The sequence below is a fragment of the Acinonyx jubatus genome, chromosome D1, assembly GCF_027475565.1.
Source record: "Acinonyx jubatus isolate Ajub_Pintada_27869175 chromosome D1, VMU_Ajub_asm_v1.0, whole genome shotgun sequence".
In the NCBI taxonomy this organism is placed as follows: Eukaryota; Metazoa; Chordata; class Mammalia; order Carnivora; family Felidae; genus Acinonyx; species Acinonyx jubatus.
This window is the reverse complement of record NC_069390.1, coordinates 9,653,143-9,679,679: the sequence shown is the minus strand read 5'-3', so window position 1 is coordinate 9,679,679 and position 26,537 is coordinate 9,653,143. Positions and strand designations below refer to the sequence as shown.

Here is a 26,537-nt window from a genome sequence, read left to right as displayed (position 1 = left end):
ATGCGTTGCACCCCAACATCCTTCTCAACTTCACGCCAGGCTTGGGAACAGGACTCCGCAGCCGCCTTCCCTAGCCACTCCCCCCCAGACCCACGGCTGCCCTACCTGGGTTAAAGTGGCCCCCTTCCCCAAGGAAAACCTCCCCTTTGGGGACAAGCTGAGCCTTGTGAAGGTCCCCAACCCACAGAAGGGAGAGTACATTCAGAGGATGGGACGGGTCCAGGGCAGACGTGACTGGTGTGGGTTCCCAGAGAAGTCTGCTGTAAAAACAACAGAGGAGAGAGCTGGTCCCTCCCTGTCCACGAAGCCTTACGTTACAAGGACAGCCTCCCCTCCCTCACCCTCCTCGCCCCTCCCAGTAGAAAGCAGGGCTTCCCGGCAGCAGGGAGCATCTGAAAGGCAGGAGAGAAATGGGAAGGGGTGGGACCAGGGAAGTCAGGTAGTCCCAGCACCACCCCACCGCTGCGAAATGGGCGGTCAGACGAGACGGTCACACATCTGCCTTTATTGTGAGCAGGTGGGGGACGCTTGTGGCAACGGTAAAAAAATTAATTTACAAAAGCAGGGGTTCAGTGAAGCCGCCGGGCTGGAACCTGAAAAAGGAGAGGGGTATCAAAATGAGACCAATGACCGACCCTTCCGCCTCCTTTTCTCACTGACGCCTGTGCCCCTGGGGCAAGGGCTGACGGGCACACGACTGAAGCGGAGCTACCAAAGCTGACTCTCAGGGACCTGTTTAGTGGATTATCTGCAGCCAGGGTGTCTGGGTTTGCTTCATCACTTTAGTCAAGGTTTCTTTTAATGACTGAAAACATTCAAACTTACCACAGTGGCACTCCCTGCAGCAAACTGGGAGCCCCAGGTTCTGACCCCCCTTCTAGCCTGTTCCCGAGCAGCCAAGTCAATGGCGTGTGATGTGTAAGAACCCAAATGTCATCACGTGGGAAGCCTGCTCCCACAGCCCTATGAAGTACACCCCGAAGCCAGATCAAGGCCTTGGGCAGTGTGCAGAGCTCAGCATGACAATGTAGGTCAGAGATCCCTGTTAGGGACAGGGAAAGAGGCACATGCGTCCGGCGTCCGGTGTCCCTATCCACTCTGCCGAGTCTGTCTCCATGAACCAAAGTGTTGCACAGGCCTGAGGACCGCACTGACGTGGATGTGGGAAGCCTCTCTAATGCCTGCCCTGTCGCAGCACTTACCCTTGGGAGCTCACACGTAGATGCCGACCCAGAGCAGCAGGAAGAGAACTCCAAAGCCCATGAAAAGCGAGGCCACCAAGGAGATGAGGAGCTCTTTGTAGATATCCCGAGTGTACTTGGTGGAGGTCACCTCATAGCTGGCAGGGTGATTAAGGAGAAGCAGAGGGATGGGGCTGCGTAGGACAGGAAGCCCGGCCAGTGCAGCTCTGGGAAAAAGGTACGGGGTGAGGGCTTTCTAGGAGGCTTGCCGGGCTCAGCGCAGCCAGGAAGAGAGGCCCAAGAGATGATCTGGACTCTGTTGCTTCCTACCAGCCCTCAACCACCTGTGAAGAAAATCAGGCCCAGAGAGGTTAGGTCAACTGCCCCGGGTCACACAGCCAGTGAACTGAGGAACTGGCATTAGCCCTCGGATCTCTTGCCACCTGAGCACACCCCTCCTTTACCACTCTGCCAACTTCAGATCCCCTATCCCCAACCTGCAGTCCAGCCAGGCCTTCTGTCCACTGTCCCGGAAATCTGAAGAACTGAGCTCACCTAAACTTGGGAAGTAAGGCCACAGCCCGACCCTGCACATCAACAGCTGTCCTTCGACCTCCTTACCTTCCCCCTAGCCCCACACCAGAACAAAACTGGCAGGGTGCACGTACCCAGCATGGTTTCTCCCTTAGTTTCCCACACCACTAACTCTGGCCCACTGGCTGCTCAGTGAAAAGGATACACGAAGAACCAGGCGGTAAAGAACATGCCAATGGCCAACAGCACCACGGTCAGATGGGGGAAGACAGCTGGGTTCACTGGGCTGGTGTATCTGCTCATGGCCTCGAGCTCCTAGGGGAGGGCAGGAGATCAGAGCTATCAAAGAATCCCAGGACTTCAACGTGAGGGGGAGTGTGAGGTCATCCACCAATGGGCCTCATCCTCCAATGACTGTTAAAGGTCTGTCTCAGCCTGGGAAATATGGAAATCCTTCAGAACCAACATCAAGTGATTCCATTTGGAAATGACGATTCCATCGTAAACTTAGGTGACACTCTGTCTTTTCACTATGAGACAAGAAGGGCAGCTGAGAGTCAGAGGCTGACACTGACGATGATTGACTAGCTATAGATCAGTGGTCCCTAACATCTTCTGAGGCCAGGGAGGACTATTAAAAAAAAAAAAAAAGGTTAAAGGTATGGACTCTGCCTGGGAAAAAACCACATGCAAGAAATAGTCTGCCTATAATTTTAGGAGATTTATGGACCCATGTCTATAGACACCAAGCTCAGAATCCCTGCTGTAATTCAGAGCCTGGACCAGTACCCAGATCTCAACTTCTACTTCTGTATTCTTCCCACTACACTATTAGGGAATCTCAGGATCTAACAGCAAAAGACATCCATTAATAAACTAGCTCTACTGAATGAGTCTCTGTAAAGTAGTTATAGTAACACCCCTCACAGGGTTGATGTATGACTGAAGAAGGGTGACGAACGTCCAAGTATCTAGCTCACTTCCTGGCACAAAGTAGTTGCTCAATAGGTGTTTGTTTCCCTCCCAAGGTTACAGGGAAAATTATGAGATAATGCTTGTGAAGGAGGGCTGTAAACGTAAAGTTCTGTACAAATGTTAACTTCCATTGTCACTCACCAGCCAACGCTCCTAAAACCCAGAACATAACAACTCTAGAGAAATAAATTGACCCCATTGTTCTAAGAGACACTGGAATTCAATTCAGTAAACATTTATGCCCACACCCCCCAAAATGATAAAGACAATCGCTGCCATTTATTGAGCCTCCGATCGCAGGCCCTGTGTTCGGCACTAGGAATACAAAGATGAATAGCCATCATCCCAGAGCTAGCTGCACGTCAGATGGTGGTCACTAGGAGGCGTGGCAGATAACAAAGAAGTCCGTGACATGTGGCAAGAGGTTTGTACGCGGGTTGTGGGAGCTCCCAGCAGAGAGCGGCCAAGTGCCTGAGAGAGTTGGAAGTGCTTCACCAAGAAGGGGACATCTGCCCTGGGCCTTGCAGATGAGTACGAGTTCTGCGGGAGGAAGAACCTTCCAAACAGAGATCAAATAGAGATAACGGCTTAATCACAGGTAACAGATAAAAGTTCGAGGTGTTAAAAATGCGCCGCACAAGCCTCACCCTTAAAAATCGCGGGATCAAAACCTCAGCCTAACTAATTAGAGTCCGTGGCAAGGGGCTTTCTTCCCTTCCCGCCCCTCGGCCCAAGTCGGATATAGGAGCCGCCGGCTGTCTGGGTCTCAGGCGTCTGAGACCTCCGCGAGAGAAACGGGGTGTGGGACGGGCCCCGAGGCGGTCCTCATCACAGCTCTGTCCGGGACGCCCCTCAACCCTCTCACCATCTTGCCAGGCACAGGGTAATCCACCGCTCCGCCACAGGAATAACACGTCTGCAGGAGCAGGCGCCTTGTGCAGCCGGAAAAGGAAGTGCGCCCGCTCGCGTGGCATTGTGGGATTTGTAGTCCTATGGTTTCGGAGGTAGGGGGCGCTGGGGCCTGTGGGGCCCCGATGTGGAGTTGGGGCGAGCGATGGAGAAGGGTAGGACAGAGCCGCTGGGACGGTTCGTTCCCCCACGGGGGTGGGCGGGGGGGACTGTTTGCCACAAGGGAAGCTGGCCGAGGGCGTCCGGGCCTGCACTACACTTCCCAGGAGGCCGTGCGCGGCGGCGGGTCACGTGACGGGAGCGCGGGCTTTGGAAGGCGGCTGAGCGGGAGGGCGTCCGCGGCCGAGCTGAGCAGGTTTGCGGGGCTGAGCACCGTCGTGGGCGACCCCGGACCAAGCGCTAGCTGTCGAGGCCTCGCGCTCCAAAGGCCAGGTGAGACCCCCATGGGAAGCGCTTCCGAGGGCGGCGGGGTCCGCCTGGCGCTGGGTGCTGTCGGGGACCGTCTGCCGCGCGCGGGGCGGAGGCCGGAGCGCCGGCCTGCCACCTTCCCGCTGTGCGACTTGGGCCGGTCGCCGAAGCCCCGAGCCTCTTGCTTCGTTTGTGGAAGGAGGGAAACAGCCTCCACTTTATGGGCCCGTTGTGTATTTCGACCGAGATCCTGGCTGAGAAACATTTTGTAAACTTCACTTGTTGAGACTCCTTTCCCACCTCCCTGCGTCGGGGGCCGTGGGAGGCTAAGCCAGCAGGCACTGTCCCCTCCGTACCCGTTCTGGCAAAGCAGCCGGCCTGAGGCCGGACCCCGAGGATTGAATGGCTTCTGTGGGGGGAACGATCCCGAGCGCCCAGTGTATGGCAGGGGCTAGAGGAGGGCGCGGCTGAGCAGCAGTGAGAAAGGGCCGGCCTTCTCCCAAACTTTGTGCTGGCTCCCAGACTGTGACGGTAGGTTGGGAAGCCGCGCATGGAAGATCTTGCCGCCAGGTTGAGGTGTTTGGACTTCAGCACGGAAGGGGGCATGCGACAGGGTCTTTTATGCTTTGGAAAGAACCCTTTGAAAAGTGGGAACAGCTAAAAGGTCTCGTATATGTCTTGGGGTAGCGGACACATACCACCAGTGAGCACGCAACGACTTTAAATTGCACCCCTAAATCCTTTTTAATAGTTATACAGTTAACATTAAAATTTAACTACTGTGACACAGACATTATTGCTTAAGATGAGTTCTCGTTTTCAATTTGGTTTTTAAGACAATGGGGTCCATTTAAAGAAAATACTAAGTGAATGCAAGTACAGGTTTTGAGTGTGTGTTTTTTTTTTTAATTAAAAAAAATTTTTTTTATGTTTTTATTTATTTTTGAGACAGAGAGAGAGCCTGAGCAGGGGAGGGGCAGAGAGAGAGGGAGACACAGAATCTGAAGCAGGCTCCAAGCTCTGAGCTGTCAGCGCAGAGCCCGACGTGGGGCTTGAACTCACGGACTGTGAGATCATGACCTGAGCTGAAGTCGGACGCTTAACCGACTGCGCCACCCAGGCGCCCCTTTTGAAAAAATTTTTTGATGTTTATTTATTTTGAGAGAGAGAAAGACACACAGCGTGAGTCGGGGAGGGGCAGAGAGAGAGAGGAACCCAGGCAGGCTCCACGCTGTCAGCACAGAGACTGATGTGGGGCTCGAACTCACAAAACCATGAGATCATGACCTGAGCCAGGATCCAGGAGTCGGACGCTTAACCGACTGAGCCACCCAGGCGCCCCCAAATACAGGTTCTAGATGGAAGTGGCAAAAAATTGTGAGGGGAGCGGAGTTTGGATCTGATCAAAGTTCAGGAAACACTGCCCTGGGAACTATTTTATTTGTCAAAGGGCCTGAAACACAGGAGTGTATTACTGGACTGAGGGACTACAGCTTGCCAGGCTCCTAGATCAGGACCTGGGGTCGGGTGGGAGCCATGGAGTTCACATCTTGGACTTCGTGGTGGAGAGAAAATATAAAGGGAAAGACTTAAAACTCCTAGCAACGTCATGGTAGAAATAGAAACCAGTAGCAGGGCCGAGGGGATACTGAAGGGACACTCGAGCAGCATGTGAGAAAGCCACATAACCTCCCTTCAGATAAGTTGGGGTTTTTTTGCCAGTCCTTCTTCAGGGCTGCTCTATCAGTCAGGGTCCTCCAGAGAAACGGTAGGATCTAGGGTACAGACATACATAAAGAGATTTATTGGAAGGAATTGGCTCAGGTGATTGTGGAGGTTGACCAGTTTGAAAATTAGAGGGCTGGCCCGCAGGCTAGAAACTCATGCAGGGGTTGAACCTGCAGACTTCAGGCAGAATTTCTCTGGAAACCTCCGTTTTTGCTCCCAAGGCCTTTCAGTTGACTCAGCCCCCCCCTCCCCCCCACTGTATTCTGCAGGATAATCTCTGTTTAAAGTCACCTGAATATTGGGGTGCCTGGGTGGCTCAGTTAAGCGCCTGACTTTGGCTCAGGTCATGATCTCGTGGTTTGTGGGTTCAAGCCCCGCATCGGGCTCTGTGCTGACAGCTCAGAGCCTGGAGCCCGCTTCGGATTCTGTGTCTCCCTCTCTCTCTGCCCCTCTCCTGCTCACACTCTGTCTCTCTGTCTCAAAAATAAAATAAGCATCCAAAAAAAAATTTTTTTTTTAACTAAATAAATAAAGTCACCCGAATACAGATGTTACGAGATACCTTCCCAGCAGTGCCTGGATTAATGTTTGAGTAAATACCTGGGTACTACAGCCTAGCCACTGTTGACACAGGAAACTACCCATCACAGCTGCTAAGAGGAGGGGAGCCAGAAGGACGAGTTGGGGATGGTCAATGACTGGCATAAAGGTACAGAGGAGGGTGGACACTCGTGTTTATTTTACCACCGTACACATTCAGCCTTGTGTCATGGCTGCCTCTGTCCCTGCCTCATCTCGTCATCCTCTGGTAGCCAGTCTTTGCCTGTCCTTCAGGTCCTGTCTTTATGATCCATGGACGCCTCGGGCTGGGCCAGGCACTCTCCTCTGGACTTGCAGGGACCTTGACGCAGGCGTCAGCGGTAGCCCTCCTTGCGTGCTAGCCCTGTTGCTGCCTTATCCACGAAACCTTGAGTCCCCGGACGTCAGAAGTGCCTTCATCCTCCTCACACCCAGGTTTCCTCCTGAAACGCAGGAAGCCTTAGTAGTCATGGAGTGAGCTCCCCTGCTCGACTGAGGTTTTTGAGAATGCTGACCTTGTCCTGTGCCATCTTTTCATCTTCTGTGGTCCCGAAGCGGTGTCCTCTTCTAGCGCTAAATTTGTACAGTCAGAGGCATGGGAGTCGGTGAGAGGGCGCCAGTTCTAACCCCTGATCCTTTGCCTCCCTGAAATTCCTCCTGTTCTTACTTTACTCCTTTTTTGTTTGTTTGTTTTTGGTTCTAGCCGTCCCTCCTCTGTGTTGCTATGGGCATTCAAGGCCTGGCCAAATTGATTGCAGACGTGGCCCCCGGTGCCATCCGGGAGAATGACATCAAGAGCTACTTCGGCCGCAAGGTGGCCATCGATGCCTCCATGAGCATTTATCAGTTCCTGATCGCCGTCCGCCAGGGCGGGGATGTGCTGCAGAACGAGGAGGGGGAGACCACCAGCCACCTGATGGGCATGTTCTACCGCACCATCCGCATGATGGAGAACGGCATCAAACCCGTGTATGTCTTCGACGGCAAGCCGCCACAGCTCAAGTCCGGCGAGCTGGCCAAGCGCAGCGAGCGGCGGGCCGAGGCGGAGAAGCAGCTACAGCAGGCTCAGGCCGCCGGGGCCGGGGAGGAGGTGGAGAAGTTTACCAAGCGGCTGGTGAAGGTCACCAAGCAGCACAACGACGAGTGCAAGCATCTGCTGAGCCTCATGGGCATCCCGTACCTGGACGCGCCCAGCGAGGCCGAGGCCAGCTGTGCCGCCCTCGTGAAGGCGGGCAAAGTCTATGCCGCGGCCACGGAGGACATGGACTGCCTGACCTTTGGCAGCCCTGTGCTCATGCGGCACCTGACGGCCAGCGAGGCCAAGAAGCTGCCCATCCAGGAGTTCCACCTGAGCCGGGTCCTGCAGGAGCTGGGCCTGAACCAGGAGCAGTTCGTAGACCTGTGCATCCTGCTGGGCAGTGACTACTGTGAGAGCATCCGGGGCATTGGGCCCAAGCGGGCCGTGGACCTCATCCAGAAGCACAAGAGCATCGAGGAGATCGTGCGTCGGCTCGACCCCAGCAAGTACTCCGTGCCAGAAAATTGGCTCCACAAGGAGGCCCAGCAGCTCTTCCTGGAGCCCGAGGTGCTTGACCCAGACTCTGTGGAGCTGAAGTGGAGCGAGCCGAATGAGGAAGAGCTCGTCAAGTTCATGTGTGGTGAAAAGCAGTTCTCGGAGGAGCGGATCCGCAGTGGGGTCAGGCGGCTGAGCAAGAGCCGCCAGGGCAGCACCCAGGGCCGCCTGGATGATTTCTTCAAGGTGACTGGCTCGCTCTCCTCAGCTAAGCGCAAGGAGCCAGAGCCCAAGGGGTCTGCTAAGAAGAAGGCAAAGACCGGGGCAGGAGGGAAGTTCAAACGGGGAAAATAAAGGAGTTTCCCCTCTTGCCTCCCCGGCCCCAGAACACCTGCCTTCATGTGCCCTCAAATGCTAGCACGAGAGAGAGCTCTGTGGGGGCAGGGAGGGGCTCGCATTGCTTCTCTAGCTCTGCCCGTCTCAGTAGTGCTTTCCCTTTTGTACTTGATCTGGTGGCAGGAAGGCCACAGAGGTATCTTGTTTTCTTCTTGTTTTAGCTCAGGAAAGTATGTCAGGCTCCAAACACCTCTCAGGCAATTTAATGGACACTGAGTCTATTGTTAAATGAAAGGGATAGCAACAGGTCTTGAAGAAGGAGGGGGGGATAAATGGTAGAGATGGAAGACTGTATAAAAATGATTTCCTGACTGGCCCAACTGGTGGCTGATGGGAAGGGGTGGTGGAACCCAGCTGTATTTCTCTGTGGCTCAGCCTTGACCGGCCCTGTAGGACAGCCATCAGGAAGACCCAGTCTTCTCAGACGGGGAGAGCTCCTGAGACATGAGACAGGCGGACAGCTGGAGTCCCTGGAGTTGGCCACAAGGGTCCGACCACTGGCTGTGTGTCCTGGGGTGCGCAGAAACTTGAACTTGCTATGTAACTTGAGTCTTCACAGTGGCATATCTTATTTTGAGGCATAAGATGGGCCAAATTCTAATGGCTTCTCTGAGGCAGCCCATCGAATTGAGACTTGGGGATGAGATGCTATTTTCACGTGCTGGTTTTGTTTTAAACGTGTGAAAAAAGAGTCAATAAAATTAGAAAAGTAGCCAGAATGTCGTGTTCTTTGAGAACATTTGAAAACACCTTGAGGGGCGCCTGGGTAGCTCAGTCAGTTGAGCATCCGACTTCGGCTCAGGTTATGATCTCGCATCTTGTGGGTTCGAGCCCTGTGTCCTCTGTGCTGACAGCTCAGAGCCTGGTTCAGATTCTGTGTCTCTCTGCCCCACCCCCACCTACGCACTGTCTCTCTCTCTCTCTCTCTCTCTTATAAATAAACATTAAAAAAAAAAACCCCAAACATCCTAAGTGCCCCCAGGCTTCAGGAAGTAGGTAAGGTTCTTTTCACTCCCAAGAGAACACACAGTCGACGTATCCTTGTTACAAGAGGTTTGAGAGTGGCCACAAGATGGCGCCACGCTCCACAGAATGACCAAAGTGGCCTTGGCAGTACATCAGCCATTTGTAGGTGGATGCCTAGTTTAACTTGCTGGGAAACAAGTTTTAATAAATCGTATGGGTTCCTAGTTTTCCACCTGCTGTGTGGGATAAAGGAGCTTCTCGGAGAAAGCCTCACAATTTAGATCAACTGCTTCACGGCATCCGAGCATTTATTCTACCGGTTTATAAATTGTTCAAAACCGCACTTCAAAAGTCACTTTCTCGCTCCTCTTGTGACATCAAATTCAGGTGGCTGTTTCCCATAAAGATGGAATGTTTGAAAAGTTATAATCCTGATAAAACTTGGCAAGGCACTGTCCTGTTTGAGTTTCTCCTTTTTTAGCATTCCTATCACTGCTGTTTAAAGTTACCAGGGACACTTAAGCAGCCGGAAATCTAAGCTGCCTGTGTTCCAACAGATTAAGCGGGTAGAAGACTAGAGGCTGGTGGTTTTCAAAATTTCTCATGGAGCAACCTGTTTTTCAAATGAAATCTTACATGGAATCTCAGGATATGAGCTCCAGTTGAAGCAGGAGCGGGATATAGTCTCCCCAGCAGTGCTGTTCCCGTGACGATGGGACCCTGAAAACCACTGGTATAGACGGAAGGTTCTACTCCGAGGGCACGGATCGTAGTTTTGTTCACTGCTGTCTCCAGCGGTTGAAACGGATTTTCTCCGATTGGCCCACACCACACAAGTAACAAGAGCCCCAAGGAATTTGATGGCTAAGCCCGTGGTTCTGGTGATGGGGCCCAGAGGCGGAAAGACTTCCTACGGAGCAATCACCTGATCACCTCAGTGCAGTAGTTAAGGGCTTGTATCCTGTGGCAGTCAAAACATGCAGAGTGGTTTTTCCTCTTGTGTTTTCAGTTCCAGTTGTCTGGTCTTTTCTAAAAGGTTTAACCACCGCACACTGCAGGGGAAACCAGTTCTACAAATTTTTACCTAGCACGTCTAATACTCTTGCTCAAAAGGAGAGCTGTTGTAATAGCATTGAGGTTAAAAAGGCATTGTGCCAACAGAGGATTTGGGCAGAAACGAGACTAATAGGGACTACCCATACTGAGACTAGAACGTTCAAAAGGGCCGGGGTGTTGCCTCATGACAGAAGCATGGGACGCCTGCCTAGTGTGTCTGGCCAGTCAAGCATTTGAACACAGGGGGTCACGAGGAGGGCCTGGCTTTCCTTTTCCTTGCCATAGCCCACCCGTGCCTTGTTTTTTGGAGGATCCCGGTGTTCTGCCCAAAGGCCTTGTGGAAAGGGGAATCTGGGAACTCCTGGTCAGAAAGAGCCAGAGGTAGGTGGTACCTTACAGCACAGGCCTAAATTCTCCCATTGACAGACAGACAAGAGCTTCGTGGATTACAAGTGACTATAGCCTTCAGGTGGTCAAAATTAACTTTATTTTTCAGCTTTACTTCTTGGAGATGTAGTCACATCAACACAAAGGACACGGATGTCGGCCTAATTAAAGAAACAAAGATGCACATAGAGGCTAGAACTCTAGAACACGGGAGTTCAAAGGTTAGTTTTGCCAGTCTGTGACTGGCGGTGACTTGTATGGTCTTTGAGCCTGTTTTCTCGTGTCTACTGCTTGGATTTGAAATGACTCCTGTTACTGTTGTAACGGTCTAAGCCTTTTGTCGCTGGGGTGTCCCTCTGTGGCCACGTGAGACCACACCGGTCTAGGTTAAGGAGAGAAGGCCACAGTGGTTGAAGTGCTTCGAGGGCCCGGCCTTGGCTCAGTAAGCATCACTGGATTTGCTCAGCTTGGCAGGCAGATGGCTCGATAGGCTGGTGACCCAACACTGAAACCCTAGGTAGCAGGGAACCAGGGGGTAGGGAAGGGTCAGTACCTACTCTGGAGTGAGGAAGCCAACGAAAGTAGAACGTTTCAATTCTACTTCTCATGTTTCGACCCAGGCTGTTTTAAAGCAGGTTCTGGCCAAATGGAAAAGATCTGAGTATGCTCTGGCAACCCGTCCTCCCCATGTTTGTTGCTTCTTTAATCTTTGTTTTGACACACCTCTTGAGGGATCCCAACAGCCCTTCCATAGGTGGTACCTCGAACCCCATCCCAACTTGCCTTAAGATGATCTTTATTCTCTCCTAAAACTAAATGTGGACTCTCCTAGGGCTCTTTTTCCTTCTACTTTGAAGTTTCCTCCTCTCTGTATCCACAATGCTCAATGCGCTTAGAGTAGATGCTGTTGAACAGGCAACTAATCCCCCCACCCCCGTCGGCACTGGAAGGTGTGGATGAGGAGGGAAGGTGTTGAAGGCGGATCGACAAACCCTGGCAATTAAGGCAGGCTCCTGAGTACATTCCTTTGTTCAGTCTAGAGATGGGTTAAACGGTTAAGAACCAGATTTAAAAATTGTATTTCGGAATTACACTGGTGGGCTTCTTAAAGAGATTGTCCTAAATTCCTGCCTGGTGTCCGGCTGGGAAGGATGCTTGAACGGCTGAGGGTTGATAGCTCACAAAACTTCTGTGGTTTTTTTTATCTTCCTATCTGTGGTTTAGAACTATGAAGTGATTGTATTTAATTCACTGTTCCCACTCAGAAGGAATACTGTAACATAAGTTAGGTTGTAGACAATGTCTTACGGCCCTTCTATTCTTTAGGACTACAATCTGGTTTCCTCGTGACTGGTAATTCAGGGTCTCCCAATGTGGTCCACTTGTGCTAACTACTTTATTAAACTTGGAATTAATTACAGGTAGGAAGGCAGAGGGAAACCCCTGGGGGCCCTCATTTGTTTCAAAGGGAGAAGATTCAGTTGCCCCATGTGGTCACTTGCTTATGGATCAAGAAATGGACTCCCCATCCTAGAAGTGTCCTGTTCCTTGGGTGGTGGTTGCAAGAGATGAACCCGAGGTAAAGGGATTCCGAGTGGCCAGCAACTCTTTCTGCTGTTTTGGCAAGACCTAGGACCTACTGCTCCCTGGGTGCCCTGGATGGACCGTGAGCTCAAAACCAGTAGGGCCAGGATCCTTGAAAGTCAGATGTTTCTGTTACCACAGCCCTGGCCTTTGCCCTGCCCACTTCTCCAAGTGGGAAAAGCGCTTCAGCAGCCTGAGGCAGACCTAGGCCCCCCCCAGCCCTAGAGTAGGCTGAGCCTCCCAGTGTGCTATGCCAGGCCTCAAATCTCAGCACTAACCCTTCCTTTCTAAATCTTGCTCGGAAGGTTCAGCTGCTCTGTCTCCCACCAGCCTGCGAACCTCTGAGGTTTGCGTGTGAGGGTGAAGGCGCTGAGAAGCGGACCAGTGAGACGGGCTCACCCCTTTCCTGGCTGGAATTTTATATATTTGTCTATTTTAATGTTTACTTGTTTATTTTGAGAGTGAGCGAGTGAGAGAGAGAGAGAGAACGTGAGTGGGGGAGGAGCAGAGAGAGAGAGAACATGAGCGGGGGAGGAGTAGAGAGAGAGAGAGAGAGAGAGAATCCCATGCAGGCTCTGTGTTGTCAATGCAGAGCCCAATCCGGGGCTTGAACTCAGGAACCGTGAGATTGCGACCTGAGGCAAAGTCAAGAGTCTGCTGCTTAACCGACTGAGCCACCCAGGTACCCCCTGGATGGAATTTTTATGCTCATTCTCTTCCTGATCTCTGGGCTCAATAGGTCCTCCCTAGTCTTCCAACACCCTTGGACCCCCTTCTTTGCTCACCAACCATCTGCATCTGCCAAACTAGAAAAAGGAAACAAAACTGTCACATCTCTGCCCCATCAGGCCCATCGCTCCTTCCAGAAGGCATGCACGGTCCCCTACCCCTTTGGGTCTTAAATCTGTGCCTGGAAGATAAAGGGGAGGGGGGTTTGAGTCAGAGCCTTTGTCTCCTCAAACCCACCCCCTTTGAATATTAGAATTATAGTGGCATTGTCCCATAAGCTCCCCTCTGCTTTGGTGCAGACTCCCCTTCCCAGTGGGCTGGTGTTATCGGTGAAGACAGACATCTCTTCCAGGTGCGGGGAGGAGTGCCAGTCGTTACTGGTGAAGGTAGGCATCTAGCCAGAGCTGCCCAGACTCCTTCAGTGAGCTGTGGGGGCAAGTTGGGAACAAGCAGTGAGAGAGAGAGGGCAGAGCCAAGCCCGTAAGCCAAACCACCCTACAGAAGCCGTATAGGGAGGCTCTTACCGAGGTACAGAGGCTGATCCCCATGGCATATGGCCCCTTCCCTCCCCCTTGCTTCTAAGAAAGAGCTTGGGCCATGGCATTGACGGCAAAGGCCTGACTTGGCCAACAAAACCAGCAGGGCACCCTGCCTTTGTCTTGGTGACCTCCATTCCAGAGGACCGGGGACACCTGCCTGTTGCTCCTATCCTACACATCACCAACCCCACTGCCCGCCCTCTTCCCCCCCTGCCAGCCATCTTTCCAGGCTCAGGTACTCACTAGACGATGTCGGCGAAGGCTGAGAACAGGGGCTTGGACTGGTACTCTATGCCATGCTTGGCACACAGGGATTGCACCAGGGGGGCCACTTTATGGTAATTGTGTCGAGGCATCACGGGGAAAAGACTTCAGGGAGAACGGGACAGTCAGTGGCTCCTATTGCACTGTTCCCACCTCCTTGCTTTCCCCCCACGGACCCTCCCAAGGACGCTGCTTCTCAGGTCTCCCTACTTACTGGTGCTCAATCTGGAAGTTGAGATGTCCACTGAACCAGTCATTGAAGGCAGACTTGTGGACATTGCATGTCGCCTGGAGCTGGAAGAAGAGGGCAGGGGAGAGCATGACTCTGCGTGCCAGATGTAAAGGCCGAGCTGGCCTTCTTCCAAGTAGAGCTGGCTGAGAGGAGGGGGTGTGGGACCGTCCCTGGTCACTCCCTTCTCCATGTGGTGGCAGGACAGAAGCTTCAAGCTCGTGAGGCAGCGCTGTTGGGGGACTTAACTGTTGCCGCCCCTGCCCCCTAGCCTGCATCTGTGCCCACCCACCCTGTTTATTAGTTGTGTTATTCCCAGGTATCTTCCAAGTGACTGTCCCTTACCTGGGTGGAGACCCAGTCCATGTTCCGGTCGTGATCAATGTGCATGGGGATGTGGTTCATCTGTGTGACCCACACAAACCAGTTGCTTTCCAGGAACCTGGTGGATTATGGCACGCAGACAAGCAGGGGACAAGTCAGAGCCCTGCCTCTCCCCCAGATTACTGCTCTAGCCTGGCCATCTTCCCAAGCCCACCCCTGAAACACCCCCTGCCTCTTAAAGCCCCAGCACGGCCCCCACACCAGACTCGTGACTCCCAAACACCTCCTTTTCTTTGCCAGCCCCCCTCCCCCCATCAACTACTACCTGACCATGAAGAAAAGGCCCAGGAGGCCTTTCAGTCCCAACAACGGCACGTAAGTGAGGGATATGCGGGCGTAGAAGCTGATCATCCAGGCCAAGTCCTGCGTGGAGAGGTAGAGGGCACTATGACTGGCACAAAGCACTTCTTCCTCTTCCTCTTCCACCTATTTGCACGGTACAGCCGTTCTGACAGGTGCCCGGACTGGAGCACCTGTCCGCTGCTCGCAGCTGCCCAGTCCTGCCGTATCTAGTGCCGCCTCTCCTTCCTTCCGGTCCTGGCGGCAGCCTCCAGTCCTCCTCGCCTGTTTCTCACAGGCGCCAAGGCCCCCTGCCTCCGGCTCCTCCCAACCCACCTAAGTTCTTTATCCCTTCATCATGCTGCCAAATGAATCTTCCGGGACCAAGGCTCGGTCTGCACCAGTGCCCTGATTGAACCTCCGGCCACTTTTCTGCACCGCGGTCCTCCCCCGACACTTGAGTCCACAACGTATCGAGTGGCCAAACTTGCCCCTCCCTTCCCGGCTTCTCTGCTCAGAGTCCTTCCTTGCTCCACCCCACCTCCTCCAAGGCCAGCCAGAAGGGACTTCGCAAAGCCTTTTCCAATGCCTCTCGTCTAGCCAGAGGCAGCAGGGCCTTTTGGAATCTCAGAACCTCCTGCTTCTACCTCTCTGGGGCCAACACCATCTGTTTCATCAGAAATTTCCTGGGAGCAGGTGCCATCTCGTACTCACCTGCCCCCCCCCCCCCCCCCCCGCCCCAGCCTGGCTGGCCCCTGGCTTTCCGCTGAGCACAAGAGCCTCAGGAGATGTCGGCAGGATGGAAGAGGGCACTGGGAATCAGGTCGTCTGCTGAGCCCAGATCATCCCGTCTAGAGACCAAGAAGGTCTATACTTGGTTCTATTACTTTGCTCTAAATTAGGCCTGGGGTAGGTCACAGTGGGATTTCCTCTGGAGAACCCCGTTCCCCTCCATCAGGGTACTGAAGACAAAGCATGTGGGACTCTGGGGCCATGGATACTCACCACCCACTTTTTCCGCTGGAAAACAAAATAGAAAATATACCACTGGAAGTAGAGAGGCAGCAAGGCTGGGGGCCCAACTGGGGAGGAAATGAAGACAGAGAGGAGGTGTGAGCAGCATGGGGGCAGTTCAGTGCCAGAGAGGGGGCCTCTGGCATGGGGCTGCCCCCCTGCCGTCTGTTCCTGTGGCCCCTTCCAGCCGCCTTGGCATTCCTCAATCCATTGGAACCGGCAGGCACTGCGGTGGGCATGAGCACGAGTCTGAGGAAGGCAGAGCCCCCCGAGAGGATGCCGGGATGGGGAGGGGTGGGAGTGGCAATCCTTTCCAGTGGAAGAAGGCAGCTGGGAAACTCAAGCTCCACGCACGGAACCTGGCTCCGCTGCCATGCTTTTAGAAGAGCACCTCCAATTCTCCCCATGCGCCCCGGCCCCAGGCTTGCCTCTGCCTGGCCTCACGATCACCTGCCCCGTGTTCTTGCCTGCTCTGCCATGCAGGTGAAGGGACAGGAGCAGGTGTGTGTGTGTGTGTGTGTGTGTGTGTGTGTGTGTGTGTGTGTGTGTGCCGGGCTGGGGGTGGGGGGCCCTGCTGATGCTTCATAGGCTGAAAGCTCACTCCCTTGGACTAGGGAAATGAGCCCATGCCACTGAACCCGAAGCCCTGGAGGTCAGGGGTGGGAAGGGGCAGAGAAGCTTCTCTTAAAAGTGGGAGTTGAAGAAGCGGCCCCATCCTATATGCTGTCCCATTTCCTTTTCTGTATCCCTTCTCTGCAGGGCCCTGACGCCTACCTATAACCCCCTGCGTGACAGGGCTCACCCGCGGCTCCTCTACCCCGATGTGCCATGGATTCTAACATTCTTCCCCAGTAGTGAAGGTTCGTAATAGGCACTTAGGATAAGTTCTTCAGAGCTAAAATAGGATGGATGGAATCCTCCCCTCCCTTCCTTTAAAAGTCTGAATTCTCCAAGGAATTCTAAAACTCCAGTTTTAGGCATTATGGAGATTTTAAAAGCAAAGAACATAGCGCAGCCTTCAGAAAGAGCTTAAGACGGGCTGCAGAAAATGTCCTCCTTTTCCGCTGGCACTGCTCCTCCGCTCCCATAGCCACGTCTACCTTTTATCCCCCTGGGTGTTGGGACTGTGCCCCACTGAGTCACCTTGACGTGCGTCTGTTTCACAAGGTCTAAGATAAAGTTTAAGGTTTAATTGGGACAATTGCACCTGACTATTCAACTGTCTTGTGAAAGCCAGGGTGGGACTGGAGGAACGAGTCTGCCCCTAACACAAATGCCTGCTGTCCCTGCTCAGGTGACATGACAGTTGGCTCCCAGGCAGGGAGGAACCAGCTGGGGACACAGGACTTCCCCCCGGCCATTACACAAAATGCCATAAACCTCCACAAAGTCATTTCTTCCCCACAATCCCGTTGGCACCCCCATCCCGAGATAGTCCCCCTGTGTCGCCGGAGGTCACTCACTCAGGAAGAAGTATTTGTGCTGGTGGTTGTATGGCATGTACTTTTTCTTCTGTTTCCCAAGCTGTGAAGAAAAGCAAACGCAAATGAGTACCCACAGAACCAGTCACCTGGTTCCCCTCCTGCGGTGACCTTGGCTTTTCCCTGCTCGGGAGTTCAGGCCTATTCCAGGGGCCGTCAGCTTGGTGCTACTGGAAGGCTCCAGCAGGCCCAGCCTTCCCTCCATCCAGCACCTGTCACGTGAAGGCCTGGGCTGTAATAAGCCAGGTGCACCACACCACGGTGCACAGCTCAATGGCCCATGCCCACATGAGGGACGAGCACGACAGCGTCTATGGGTCCTCAGGACTCCCCGCGTTCTCCAAAGACACCTCTGTCATAAGGGGTCCAGGCCCCTCTGCGTCCCCCCCCCTTGTCTCCCATCTGGTACTTTTTTGACTTCAAACTCTCCACGGACAACCATTTATACCCCTACACAGGTCGGTATGTATTCCCTCTGCATCCATCCATCCACCTCTCTTTTGGTGTCTTGATTTCAACGAGAACTTTATAAAATCCCTTGAACGCTAAGGAAAGTTGGGGAAATGTTTGTGGGAAGGATACCGAGACCTTGGCAAGTCTGAAGGTTCTGGCAAGGCTTTTCCGGGTAGTGACTGTTTTGTAAGCCTAGCTGCTGAAGAGACAGGCTGGTGCTGCCGGGTCAGTCAGCCTGGAACCTCTCGCCATGGGCACCCAGGATCATGACAGCAAAGCTCCGCTGACTCCCTTGATGGTTCCTTCTGCCCCGCCTGCCTCAGTTAGTTCTGGCAACCAGATAACCACAGAGCACAGGTGGCGCTCTACCCCCGAGCAGAATGCCAGCACATCTTTTCCCTGCATCCCCCCGCTGTTTTGATAGTAACATTTCTTCTTATCTATCACCAGCTTATTCTGTGCAAGGTGCTTCTGCTAAATGAAACATTCTTTCTATATTAACTGATTAATTCAGCAAGTATTTACTGAGCACCTACTACGTGCCAGGCACTGTTTTAAGTGCTGAGGATACAGAGGCAAATAACACAAAGTTCCTAGTCTTGTGGGGCTTGTAATCTGAGGACAGGAAGCTGGTGGTAAATCTGTGAACAGAGCTCAAGGTAACTACAGATTAAAAACAGGAAAATATGGGGTGCTTGAGCAGCTCAGTCGGTTAAGCATCTGACTTTGGCTCATGATCTCAAAGTTTGTGGGTTCGAATCCCACATCAGGCTCTATGCTGATAGCTGGGAGGCTGGGGCCTGCTTTGGATTCTGTGTGTGTGTGTGTGTCTCTCTCTCTCTGTTCCTCCCCTGCTTGTGTGCATGTGCTCTCTCTCTCTCAAAAATAAATAAATACACATCTTTTTAAATAAAAATAAAAAAATAAAAATGGGCGCCTGTGTGGCTCAGTCGGTTAAATGTCTGACTTAAGCTGAGGTCATGATCTCGCAGTTCGTGGGTTCCCCGCATCAGGCTCTGTACTGACGGCTCGGAGCCTGGAGCCTGCTTCGGATTCTGTGTCTCCTCTCTCTGCTCCTCCCCCTCTAGCGCTCACTCTCTCAAAAATAAACATTAAAAAAAATTTTTTTTTAAATAAAAATAAAAACAGGAAAATACAACAAAGTGACAGAGGCGGTGTTTTGGCTAAGGTGGTCTCTCTGAGGTGCTGACGTCTGAACTGAGACCTGAATAAGGAGTCAGCAAAGCAAAAGTTCAGGGGAAGAGCATTTAAAGCAGAGGGAACAGCCAGAAAGGGCAGTATGGCTGGGAACAGCAAGCAACGGCAGAGAAAGACAGATTGACAAGGCTAGAAAACTCGGGATGGCCAATTCACGCTGGACCTCAGAAAGCCCCAGTAAGACCTCAGTAACCAGCGTGGGTTTTATTTTGGTGGTGATGGGAAGGCCACTGGAAGGCTTTCAACAGGTGTAGTACCATCAGCTTTGCACTGTAAAAGGCTCGCTCTGCCGGGAGGAGGGGCGAATGAACTGTGGGAGTGGGTACAGTTGCAGGGAGAACAATGAGGCCGGAGTGGTAACCCAGCTCCAAGATGGATGCGTGTGTGTGTGTGTGTGTGTGTGGTGGGGGGAGACAGGAAACAGTGGAGATGGGGAAATGGATCTGGGGTGTTTTGGAGACAGTATTAACAAGGTTTGTCGATGAACTGGATGTTGGGGTGAAGCTCACCCCGTCCCAAGCAACATCGAGCCAGACGAGGGGCACCTGTCTTGTGCGGTGACGTGTGTGGGAAGAACAGTGGCTTCCTATTTGGGAACTGTTATGGGAGCCCTATCCACTGCTGCTTCCTTGAATGGCAATCAGATGCTATCCTGATCCTCAGAACTGCCCTACTGTGTTTCAACTCTCAGAGCCACAAAGTTTGTATTGAGGGTGAGGTGTCCGCTGCACGTGGGGATTAGCACCCAGGTGAATTGTGCCCAGAGGGGTGGAACCAAATGCCAAGCAGCCTGTGGCCAAGGCATTTACTAACAGGCTGCCCATCCTCAGCCTTGTAACTAGACGGGAAGACATTATCTATTGGTCCTAGATCATCGTCTATTTTTTTTTTAAGGTTTTTTTTTTAATGTTTATTCGTTTATTTGTTTTTTTTTTTTTTTTAACATTTATTTATTTTTGAGACAGAGACAGAGCATGAACGGGGGAGGGTCAGAGAGAGAGAAGGAAACACAGAATCCGAAATGGGCTCCAGGCTCTGAGCTGTTAGCACAGAGCCCGATGCAGGGCTCGAACCCACGAACCGCGAGATCGTGACCTGAGCCAAAGTCGGACGCTTAACCAACTGAGCCACCCAGGCGCCCCCGTTTATTCGTTTTTGACAGAGAGACAGAGCATGAGTGGGGGAGGGGCAGGGAGAGAGGGAGACAAAGAATCCAAAGCAGGCTCCAGGCTCTGAGCCGTCAGCACAGAGCCCGACACGGGGATCGAACCCACAGACGATGAGATCATGACCTGAGCTGAAGTCGGATGCTCAACCGACTGAGCCACCCAGGCGCCCCGATCATTTTCTATTTTTTGTGTCTGCCGATAGGAGTTTCTTGAAAACCCCAGTACCAAGATGCAATAGAGGCAGCGGTGTGAGAAGGTTCTCTTCCACTTAAACTCCCACCTTTTTTTTTTTTTTTTTAAACTCTCTACGGTGACGATACGAGTGTGGACAAGAGTCACATGCTCTGCCTAACAACCCATATCACTCTTGAAGTAGCCACTTGAGGCAGGTGGGGCCAGAGCTGAGTCAACGTCTGCCCACTGTTGACCAGAACATAGTACTGGATGTGTAGCAAACCAAGTCCCTGTGTAGCAGGTGGGAAAATGAGGATGTTATGGACAGGCGGCAGCCTCAAACGTGGGGCTCCCGGGGTCAGGACAGCCGGTGCTGTGAGGCCTCTCCACATTGTCCTCCTCATAGCCAGAGGGGAGGGCCGCCGGGCTACTTGCACTCACTCATGCTTGGAACGGAAAGGTGTTGAACAGCTGAATTCTTGGCATGCTGACATAGCGTACAGAGAGGGAGGGAACCTGGCGCAACTCAGACCGCAGCCGAGAGCCTTGGCACAAAGGTTTTAAAGGAATTTTGCAAACAACCCTGCTGGCTGTTCAAAGCCTCCTACTGACGCTCCTCCTTTAGCAACTGCATTACAACTTTTGCTCATAACTCCGGTGGGAACTCAAACCCAACGCTAACCACCCCGGAAGTCAGGCTGGGGTCAGGTAGGTGGGAAGAACCAGCCAATGGATGGATGTTCCAGGCACTGGGCATCAAAGAAGACTCAAACAGCCTGTGGATGGGGAAAACTGAGGCACGGGAGGATATCAACGTGCACGGGGCCAGGGGTGGGGGGCGGGGATCGGGAAGATGACTGCCTGGGGTAGGAGTGTCCAAAAACACCCCGAGGAGGGCCGTCCATCACCTTCAAGGATGACCAGAGATTTGCGCCATAACCTCCCAGTCATCCTTTGGCTCCTTTGTAGAATGAGGTGCCTTTATGCAATTAACTGCTTGCTGGCGTGAACTCAGCAGGGAGAACAAACGATTCTGCCCCTGGCAGCTTCTTCACTGCCTGCGGCCTGCCACAGGTGCCAGCCAGCCAGCTGTCCCCAACGTCTTAACCGCACTGAGCACTGCCCTCAGAGCCCTCCGTTCTGGTTGGCTCCCATTCTCTAAGGCCATTCCACCGATACCTCCACTCACCTCCACAGAGAGGATCTTCCCCAGGGCAAAAAAGAACGGGTGCATGTTGATGTCCGGGTCTTTGCGGAAACAGTTGGGCTTGGCATGGTGCTGGAAGTGCAAGTGGTTCCACCAACTGGCGGGGGCGCCCTACAGAAAAGTAGGGCCGTGAGTCCGAAAGCCCAGCGTTCTCCCCACACCCCCAAGGAAACCCCTCATCGACCGGAGTTTCGAGAGCCCCTCCCCATCCCATTGACCTTCAGGTGGCCAATCACGAAATGATGGAGCAGGTGGTTCCAAGTAGAGGTGCTGAAGACGGACAGGTGCCCGAAGTCATGCTGCAGCCAGCCAGCCTGAGCCTGAGCGAGAAAGGTTAGCGCTGAGAGCAAAACCCGCCGTTCCGGCATCCCTCTCACTGACCTCAGCGGGTCCTCTGCGTCACCCCCTTCCTTCGTCTCCCTAGCCCCTGTGACTGCCACAGTACCCTGAGCACAACCCGGAAGGAGTCAGGCTCCTAACTCTGCCTCTGCCGCTAACTCACATGAGAGTGGGGGCAAGTCACTGTCTTCTCCCTGTTCTTCAGTTTCCCCAGCTCTGGAGTTCTAGGACCTAGGATGTGCCGAATCGCGACTACGAAACAGGACAGGGTGACAGAGGCGAGAAGGCTCGGCAAATGGGTTCTGCCATTAGGGCCCAAGCATTATTAGCATGTTGGGCAACGTGGTGGGGAGGAGAAAGCCAAGCTTTGCTGAGAAGTCAGAACCTGGGCTCTTGGCACACTTGGGCTATGGCAGAACCGGACTACGAAGCTTCAGGTAAATTCCACAGAAAGAAGGGGGCCCGTGGAGGAGGGGTTGGGGAGGCAGTGAGGAAATGAAGGCGCACACGTGGCCAAGGAGCAGACAGAAGCCACGGACAACAAAATCTCTCTCTGCCCTAACTCTGCCCCACATCCTCAGCGCTGCCCCGGCACAGGGCCGGGCTCATGACCTTCTGAGGCATACAAACAGCTTTCCCCAAGGATGCCGAGCACGGCCGTGCTCCTGACAAGCCAAGTGATGGCTTCTCACTTGAGCCGTGCTGAGCAGCACCGCACACAGGAGGAAAGGCACAAAGGATGTCCCGAAGACCCAAAGGGTGAGCCAGGCAGCAACATCCAGCAGTAGGATGTGCAGCAGGTACAGCAGGAAGAAGACATGGTTGGCCTTCATGAGCCCCATCCGCTCCACGGTGGCCTGCAGCTCCCGGAACTCGTAGATCAGCTCTTTCTGTGGAAGAGTAGAGAGGGAAAGGCTATTATTCTTCCCAGCTGTACTCCAACATTGCTGGAAACAAGGGCCCTCTTAGGCTCGAGGACCCTCCACCCCCAGATCGTTGCAGGAAGTCCACAATCCTAGGTAAATATACAACACTGAGGAAAGGACAGGAGAAAGCGCTCTGGCGTCGCGCCGAGGAGCCTGTGGTCTTTGGAGTTAAACAGACTCGATTCAAGTGTCTGCTCCGCCGTTTGCTCACAGGGTGACTCTCGGCCACCTTGTTCAACCTCTCTGAGCCTCGGCTTTTTTCCTCTGTAAGTGTGTGAGGGTTAGCCGAGGGGATGCCTGACACAGTGAGGGTTCGACAGATAGGCCTCCGTGATGGTAGCGGTGGTGGCGGTAGCCTTGAGAGAACCAGAGGTTCCGAGGCCCCGCCTCCTGCCTTAGGCCTGCATCCCAACGACTAACGTGGGAGAAGGGGGGGGGGGGGGGGGGGGGCGGGGCGGCTCAAGCCTTGCAAGAGCTACTGACTGCGGTCACCTGTGAGCCTAGCGAGGCCTGCCTTCTCTACCCCCTGCCCTTCAACAAACCACAGGGCCTCCAAACAGCAGAGTCTCACATTTTTAGTGGGCTCGAAGCTGGGCTGCTCTGGAGACAGTTCTCCGATCAGGAGAGAGTTCATATACTTCCTCACAAGGCCCTTGTTGATGTGAAACGCCACAAAAGGATCCTGCAAGGAAAGGGAGAAGACAGACTGGTTAGGAAGCCAGCCCGGTCCCCTGTGACTCCTGGAGGGCTCACACCAGAGGCCATCCTCCTGACCCAGCAAGGAGGCCGGATCCAAGTTCAAACCACTTCCCTCCAGTCAGCTGCCCTTTGAGGGTGCTTAGACCTTCCCAGGTGTCCACAGCTCAGGAGCACCCCGACATGTGTTCTAGAAAGAAAGGCACCACACCAAGGAATACGAAGTGCAGGTAGGGGGGACCACAGAAAGTCCTCTCTGGCCTGGCCTTTCCTCCAGGCACGTCTAGGGACAGCTTTTGCACAAGAATTTAGATATAAGCGAGAAGCGACTAGAAGGGATGGGTGGGGCTACGAGATTTCTGGTTTGTTTGTTTGTTTTCTGTGGGACTTTTAACAGACCCTCTCTGAGGCAGGGGTTCTTCATAAAATGTGGTTAGCTTCCTTACGCCCGAACTGGGAAGTTTTGCATTTCTACGCCTTCTGCCGACTGCTGTTCCAGGTAGGGTTCCATGTTTCCCCTAGGACTCTGACCACCCCGATCCCGGCCGGCCCCAGAGCGGCTACTTTTGATAATCTTTAGGTGGGGTAGGTCAGACCGACCCAGGCCTTACGGGGAACCTTCCCCGGCACTCTGAGGCGGGAGCCGGGGCGGAGCCGGTGGACGGTGGCACCACAAATCTGGACCAATCGCCAACTCCGCCGCCCGGCCATTCAGCCCGGGCCCCAAATCACACTGTGGGAAGACCCTGCGTCGGTGCCTGCTTCGTCTGCGCATGCGCTAGCCCACGTCTTCGCCTTCCGCCGCCGTCCGGGCTTCCCAGTGGTCACTCGGGGTGACCCCTGCAGGTTCTGGCCTTGCCACCCCCGGCCGGCCGCGTCGCTGGGAGGGGCGGGCCCTCAGCCCAAGACGTCTATGCTCCGCTGCGACAAAACGGGAACTCTGGCGGCCCCAGGCGCCCTCCGGGATGGCAAGGGCAGAGGGCGGGGACAGCGGAAGGGGTCGAACCGCCGGACTCGGGGTGGCGAAAGGATGTAGGGGGGAGGGGACACGTTGAAGCAAAGCCTCCACGGGGCCCCACAGGGTCTCCAAATATGGCAGGAGGTGCCAGTTGCCATAGCTCCGAGCGCAGGTGGCCTAGAAAGGGAAGGGCAGGACTGGGGCTGGGTGGCACACGGACCTCTTAGTGAGGCCCGAAGGAGGAAGGATGCGAGCCACAGTCTAGGAATGCAAACTGCTGTCCGCCGCGAGGAATGGCTGGACACCCCGCTGGCCTGCGGCCGAGTGACCTCCCCACGGGATTCGAGGACCGCTCCGAGGGTCCTTGCTAAGTGTATGCCCGCCCCGTCCCCACTTCTGCACGCCGCTCTATTACCCGCTGTGCACCATTAGTTTTCAGTCCTTTCCGGCCGGTGAGGCCCCTCCCTCACTGTGCGGGGGTGCCTAAGGCAGCGGGCGCCAAATTACTTTCCACCTCCGCCCTATCCCCGAGACTGCCTCCCTCTCCTGCTCCAGCTCGGTAAGCCTGCACGCGCAGTCTAGACACCGCTGCGCTCCCTTCCCACCCACCGAGACACAGGTTGAGACTCCCTCTCCCGGCCACTGACCCCCCCCCCCCCCCCCGGCCTCAGCAGCACCGCGGTCCCCGGCACCCTGCATCCTGGCTCTCCTCCCCACTTGTCCTGCTCTGGGCCCTGCCTAAATCTGGACACCGCAGACGGAACGCACGCAGGGCGGCGCAGTCCTTTGTTTGTGTGGGCACGTTGCCGGCCTCCACCTCCGCTCTCCTGATAACAGTTTTCACAGCCATTGTCTTGCCCTTGCATCCCGTGCTGGGTCGCGGGCCACGGGGACGCTCGGCGCCTACTGGCTCTTCCCCGGGCTAGCTGGGAGTTTCTCCGCGGGTGCCAAACTTCCTGCCTCGTGCACGGAACCTCCGGAGGCAGCCGCCCGGCCCCGCCTCCTCCCGTGCCTGCGTCCGGCAGCGCTCACCGTAGCATCCTGCCCCGCGTAGTGGCTGATGACCCGGGAGCCCCCCGGGTGCCGGCGGGTGAACTCGCTGATGTTGTACACCTTCCGGTCGATCACGAGCCACCGCTCATTCTCGCGCCCGGAGCGCTGCGCCACCTCGTCCCAGGTGAAGTAGCGCGGGGTCGGCGTCCGGGCAGGGGTCTGGGGGTCCATCGGGGCCGGGCGTCGCCGCGCGCCAGCGGGGCAGGGGCGTCAGGCGCGCGCTCGGGGCCCGCGGGCTAGCGCGCGCCGACCTCGCGTGCGCGGAGCGCGGGACGGCTTGCGCGCGCCGGGTTTTCAGTACCCGCGGCACGGACCGCGGAGCCTCGCTGCGCGCGCTCCCATTGGTCGAGCCGCGTGGCGCGGGGAGCGAGCCCCCGCCTTCCCGCCGGGACCCGCGCGGGGCAGGCCCGGGCGGGCGCGCCCCCTCGCAGGCTCCGTTGGCGGGGGGGAGGTCACCGAGGGGCGCCGCCTCCGGACTCGCGGCTCTCGCGGCTCCCGCTCCCGGGGAGGCGATGGGCGGGATTTCGTTTGTGCGGGCGGGGCGGGGGCTCAGGGCTGCCCCTGGGGACTGGTCTTTGGGCTCCTGGCCACGCCGGTCCACCGGTCGTGCGGCCAGAAATAACCGTGAGAACCTTTGGCCGTTATCTTGTGAGCAGCATCATTATGGTTTCTTGGGTTTCGGACGCGCTGAGGATTTATTTTGCCCCAAATGACGTTTAAAAACGCCCCACAATTTTTGTAACCCAGTTTACCTTTTTTGTTTTTTTCTTTCATTTTTTGGGTCTATTCTCAATTAACTGGGATCCTTAAATAAAAGGCCTTTGGCCATCTCCTGACCTCAGGGAGGTTGTGCGAAGAGCCCGGGTCTTCAAGCTGAGGCATCGCTGCTCCTTCCAGGAGGCACCTGGGAGCCGTGGGAGGCCTTTAAGTAGAAGGACTTGGGGCTTAGAGCCCTGGGCTTTAGGAAGGAATGAGGAAGCAACCCAGAGGCTGGGAGTGCCACTCAAGAAGCTGTTGCAGTAGGAAGAGACCCAGAGTTTACTGCTCAATTTTTCTCTTATTTAGTCACCAAGTACTGTATAAAGTACTGTGCCAGGCACTGTTCTTAGTGTCTTATAAACAATCCATTTAATTTTTGCAACAACCTCACTTAGCACTAAATCTTACAGATGGATAAGGAGAGGTCACATGTTTTGTCATACCATTAGT

At 54.5% G+C, this 26,537-nt stretch overlaps 3 protein-coding genes and 1 long non-coding RNA gene across 8 annotated transcripts in view; 2 read left to right on the top strand and 2 right to left on the bottom strand.

Moving 5' to 3' along the window:
- Positions 1-485: 485 nt before the first annotated feature.
- TMEM258 (transmembrane protein 258) lies at positions 486-4,613 on the bottom strand. The gene is made up of 5 exons (XM_015085194.3): positions 4,513-4,613; positions 3,556-3,847; positions 1,921-2,030; positions 1,203-1,339; positions 486-593 (listed from the first exon to the last, which is right to left on the bottom strand). The coding sequence occupies exons 1-4, from the start codon at positions 4,611-4,613 to the stop codon at positions 1,213-1,215; spliced, it is 630 nt and encodes a 209-aa protein (XP_014940680.2). The 3' UTR covers positions 486-593; positions 1,203-1,212.
- On the top strand, positions 3,109-8,935 carry FEN1 (flap structure-specific endonuclease 1). 2 transcript variants are annotated; one of them, XM_015085193.3, is made up of 2 exons: positions 3,109-3,288; positions 7,018-8,935. In XM_015085193.3, the coding sequence occupies exon 2, from the start codon at positions 7,039-7,041 to the stop codon at positions 8,179-8,181; it is 1,143 nt and encodes a 380-aa protein (XP_014940679.2). In that variant the 5' UTR covers positions 3,109-3,288; positions 7,018-7,038; the 3' UTR covers positions 8,182-8,935. The 2 variants fall into 2 exon arrangements, with proteins under 2 accessions (XP_014940679.2, XP_014940678.2); XM_015085192.3 differs by lacking the exon at positions 3,109-3,288 and adding an exon at positions 3,872-4,031.
- A 1,774-nt stretch (positions 8,936-10,709) lies between these two features.
- Positions 10,710-25,672, bottom strand: FADS1 (fatty acid desaturase 1). 4 transcript variants are annotated; one of them, XM_027045943.2, is made up of 12 exons: positions 25,308-25,672; positions 23,193-23,303; positions 22,388-22,585; positions 21,575-21,676; positions 21,339-21,467; positions 17,118-17,178; positions 15,646-15,722; positions 14,627-14,724; positions 14,323-14,419; positions 13,963-14,042; positions 13,728-13,853; positions 10,710-13,371 (listed from the first exon to the last, which is right to left on the bottom strand). In XM_027045943.2, exons 1-12 carry the CDS (start codon positions 25,497-25,499, stop codon positions 13,320-13,322), a joined length of 1,323 nt encoding a protein of 440 aa, XP_026901744.2. In that variant the 5' UTR covers positions 25,500-25,672; the 3' UTR covers positions 10,710-13,319. The 4 variants fall into 4 exon arrangements, with proteins under 4 accessions (XP_026901744.2, XP_026901745.2, XP_053059037.1 ...); XM_027045944.2 differs by lacking the exon at positions 25,308-25,672 and adding an exon at positions 25,044-25,182; XM_053203062.1 differs by lacking the exon at positions 25,308-25,672 and adding an exon at positions 23,918-24,176.
- The window catches only part of LOC106986970 (uncharacterized), a 52,998-nt gene continuing 51,773 nt past the window's right edge, over positions 25,313-26,537 (top strand). Inside the window, exon 1 of the long non-coding RNA XR_008290297.1 lies at positions 25,313-25,452. This is a non-coding gene — a long non-coding RNA (uncharacterized LOC106986970). The remainder of the gene's footprint in view (positions 25,453-26,537) is intronic.

Excerpts from the sequence above, each read along its gene's own strand:
- FEN1 (XM_015085193.3), top strand. The coding sequence starts at position 7,039 with ATGGGCATTCAAGGCCTGGCCAAATTGATTGCAGACGTGGCCCCCGGT.
- TMEM258 (XM_015085194.3), bottom strand. The coding sequence starts at position 4,613 with ATGCCCCCTTCCGTGCTGAAGTCCAAACACCTCAACCTGGCGGCAAGA. Across the intron at positions 3,848-4,512 it reads AGTCTGGGAGCCAGCACAAA|GCCCGGACGCCCTCGGCCAG; the intron begins GTTTGGGAGAAG and ends AGTGTAGTGCAG. Across the intron at positions 2,031-3,555 it reads ACCCTGTGCCTGGCAAGATG|GAGCTCGAGGCCATGAGCAG; the intron begins GTGAGAGGGTTG and ends GCCCTCCCCTAG.
- FADS1 (XM_027045943.2), bottom strand. The coding sequence starts at position 25,499 with ATGGACCCCCAGACCCCTGCCCGGACGCCGACCCCGCGCTACTTCACC. Across the intron at positions 23,304-25,307 it reads ACGCGGGGCAGGATGCTACG|GATCCTTTTGTGGCGTTTCA; the intron begins GTGAGCGCTGCC and ends CTTTCCTTGCAG. Across the intron at positions 21,468-21,574 it reads TCGTGATTGGCCACCTGAAG|GGCGCCCCCGCCAGTTGGTG; the intron begins GTCAATGGGATG and ends ACTTTTCTGTAG.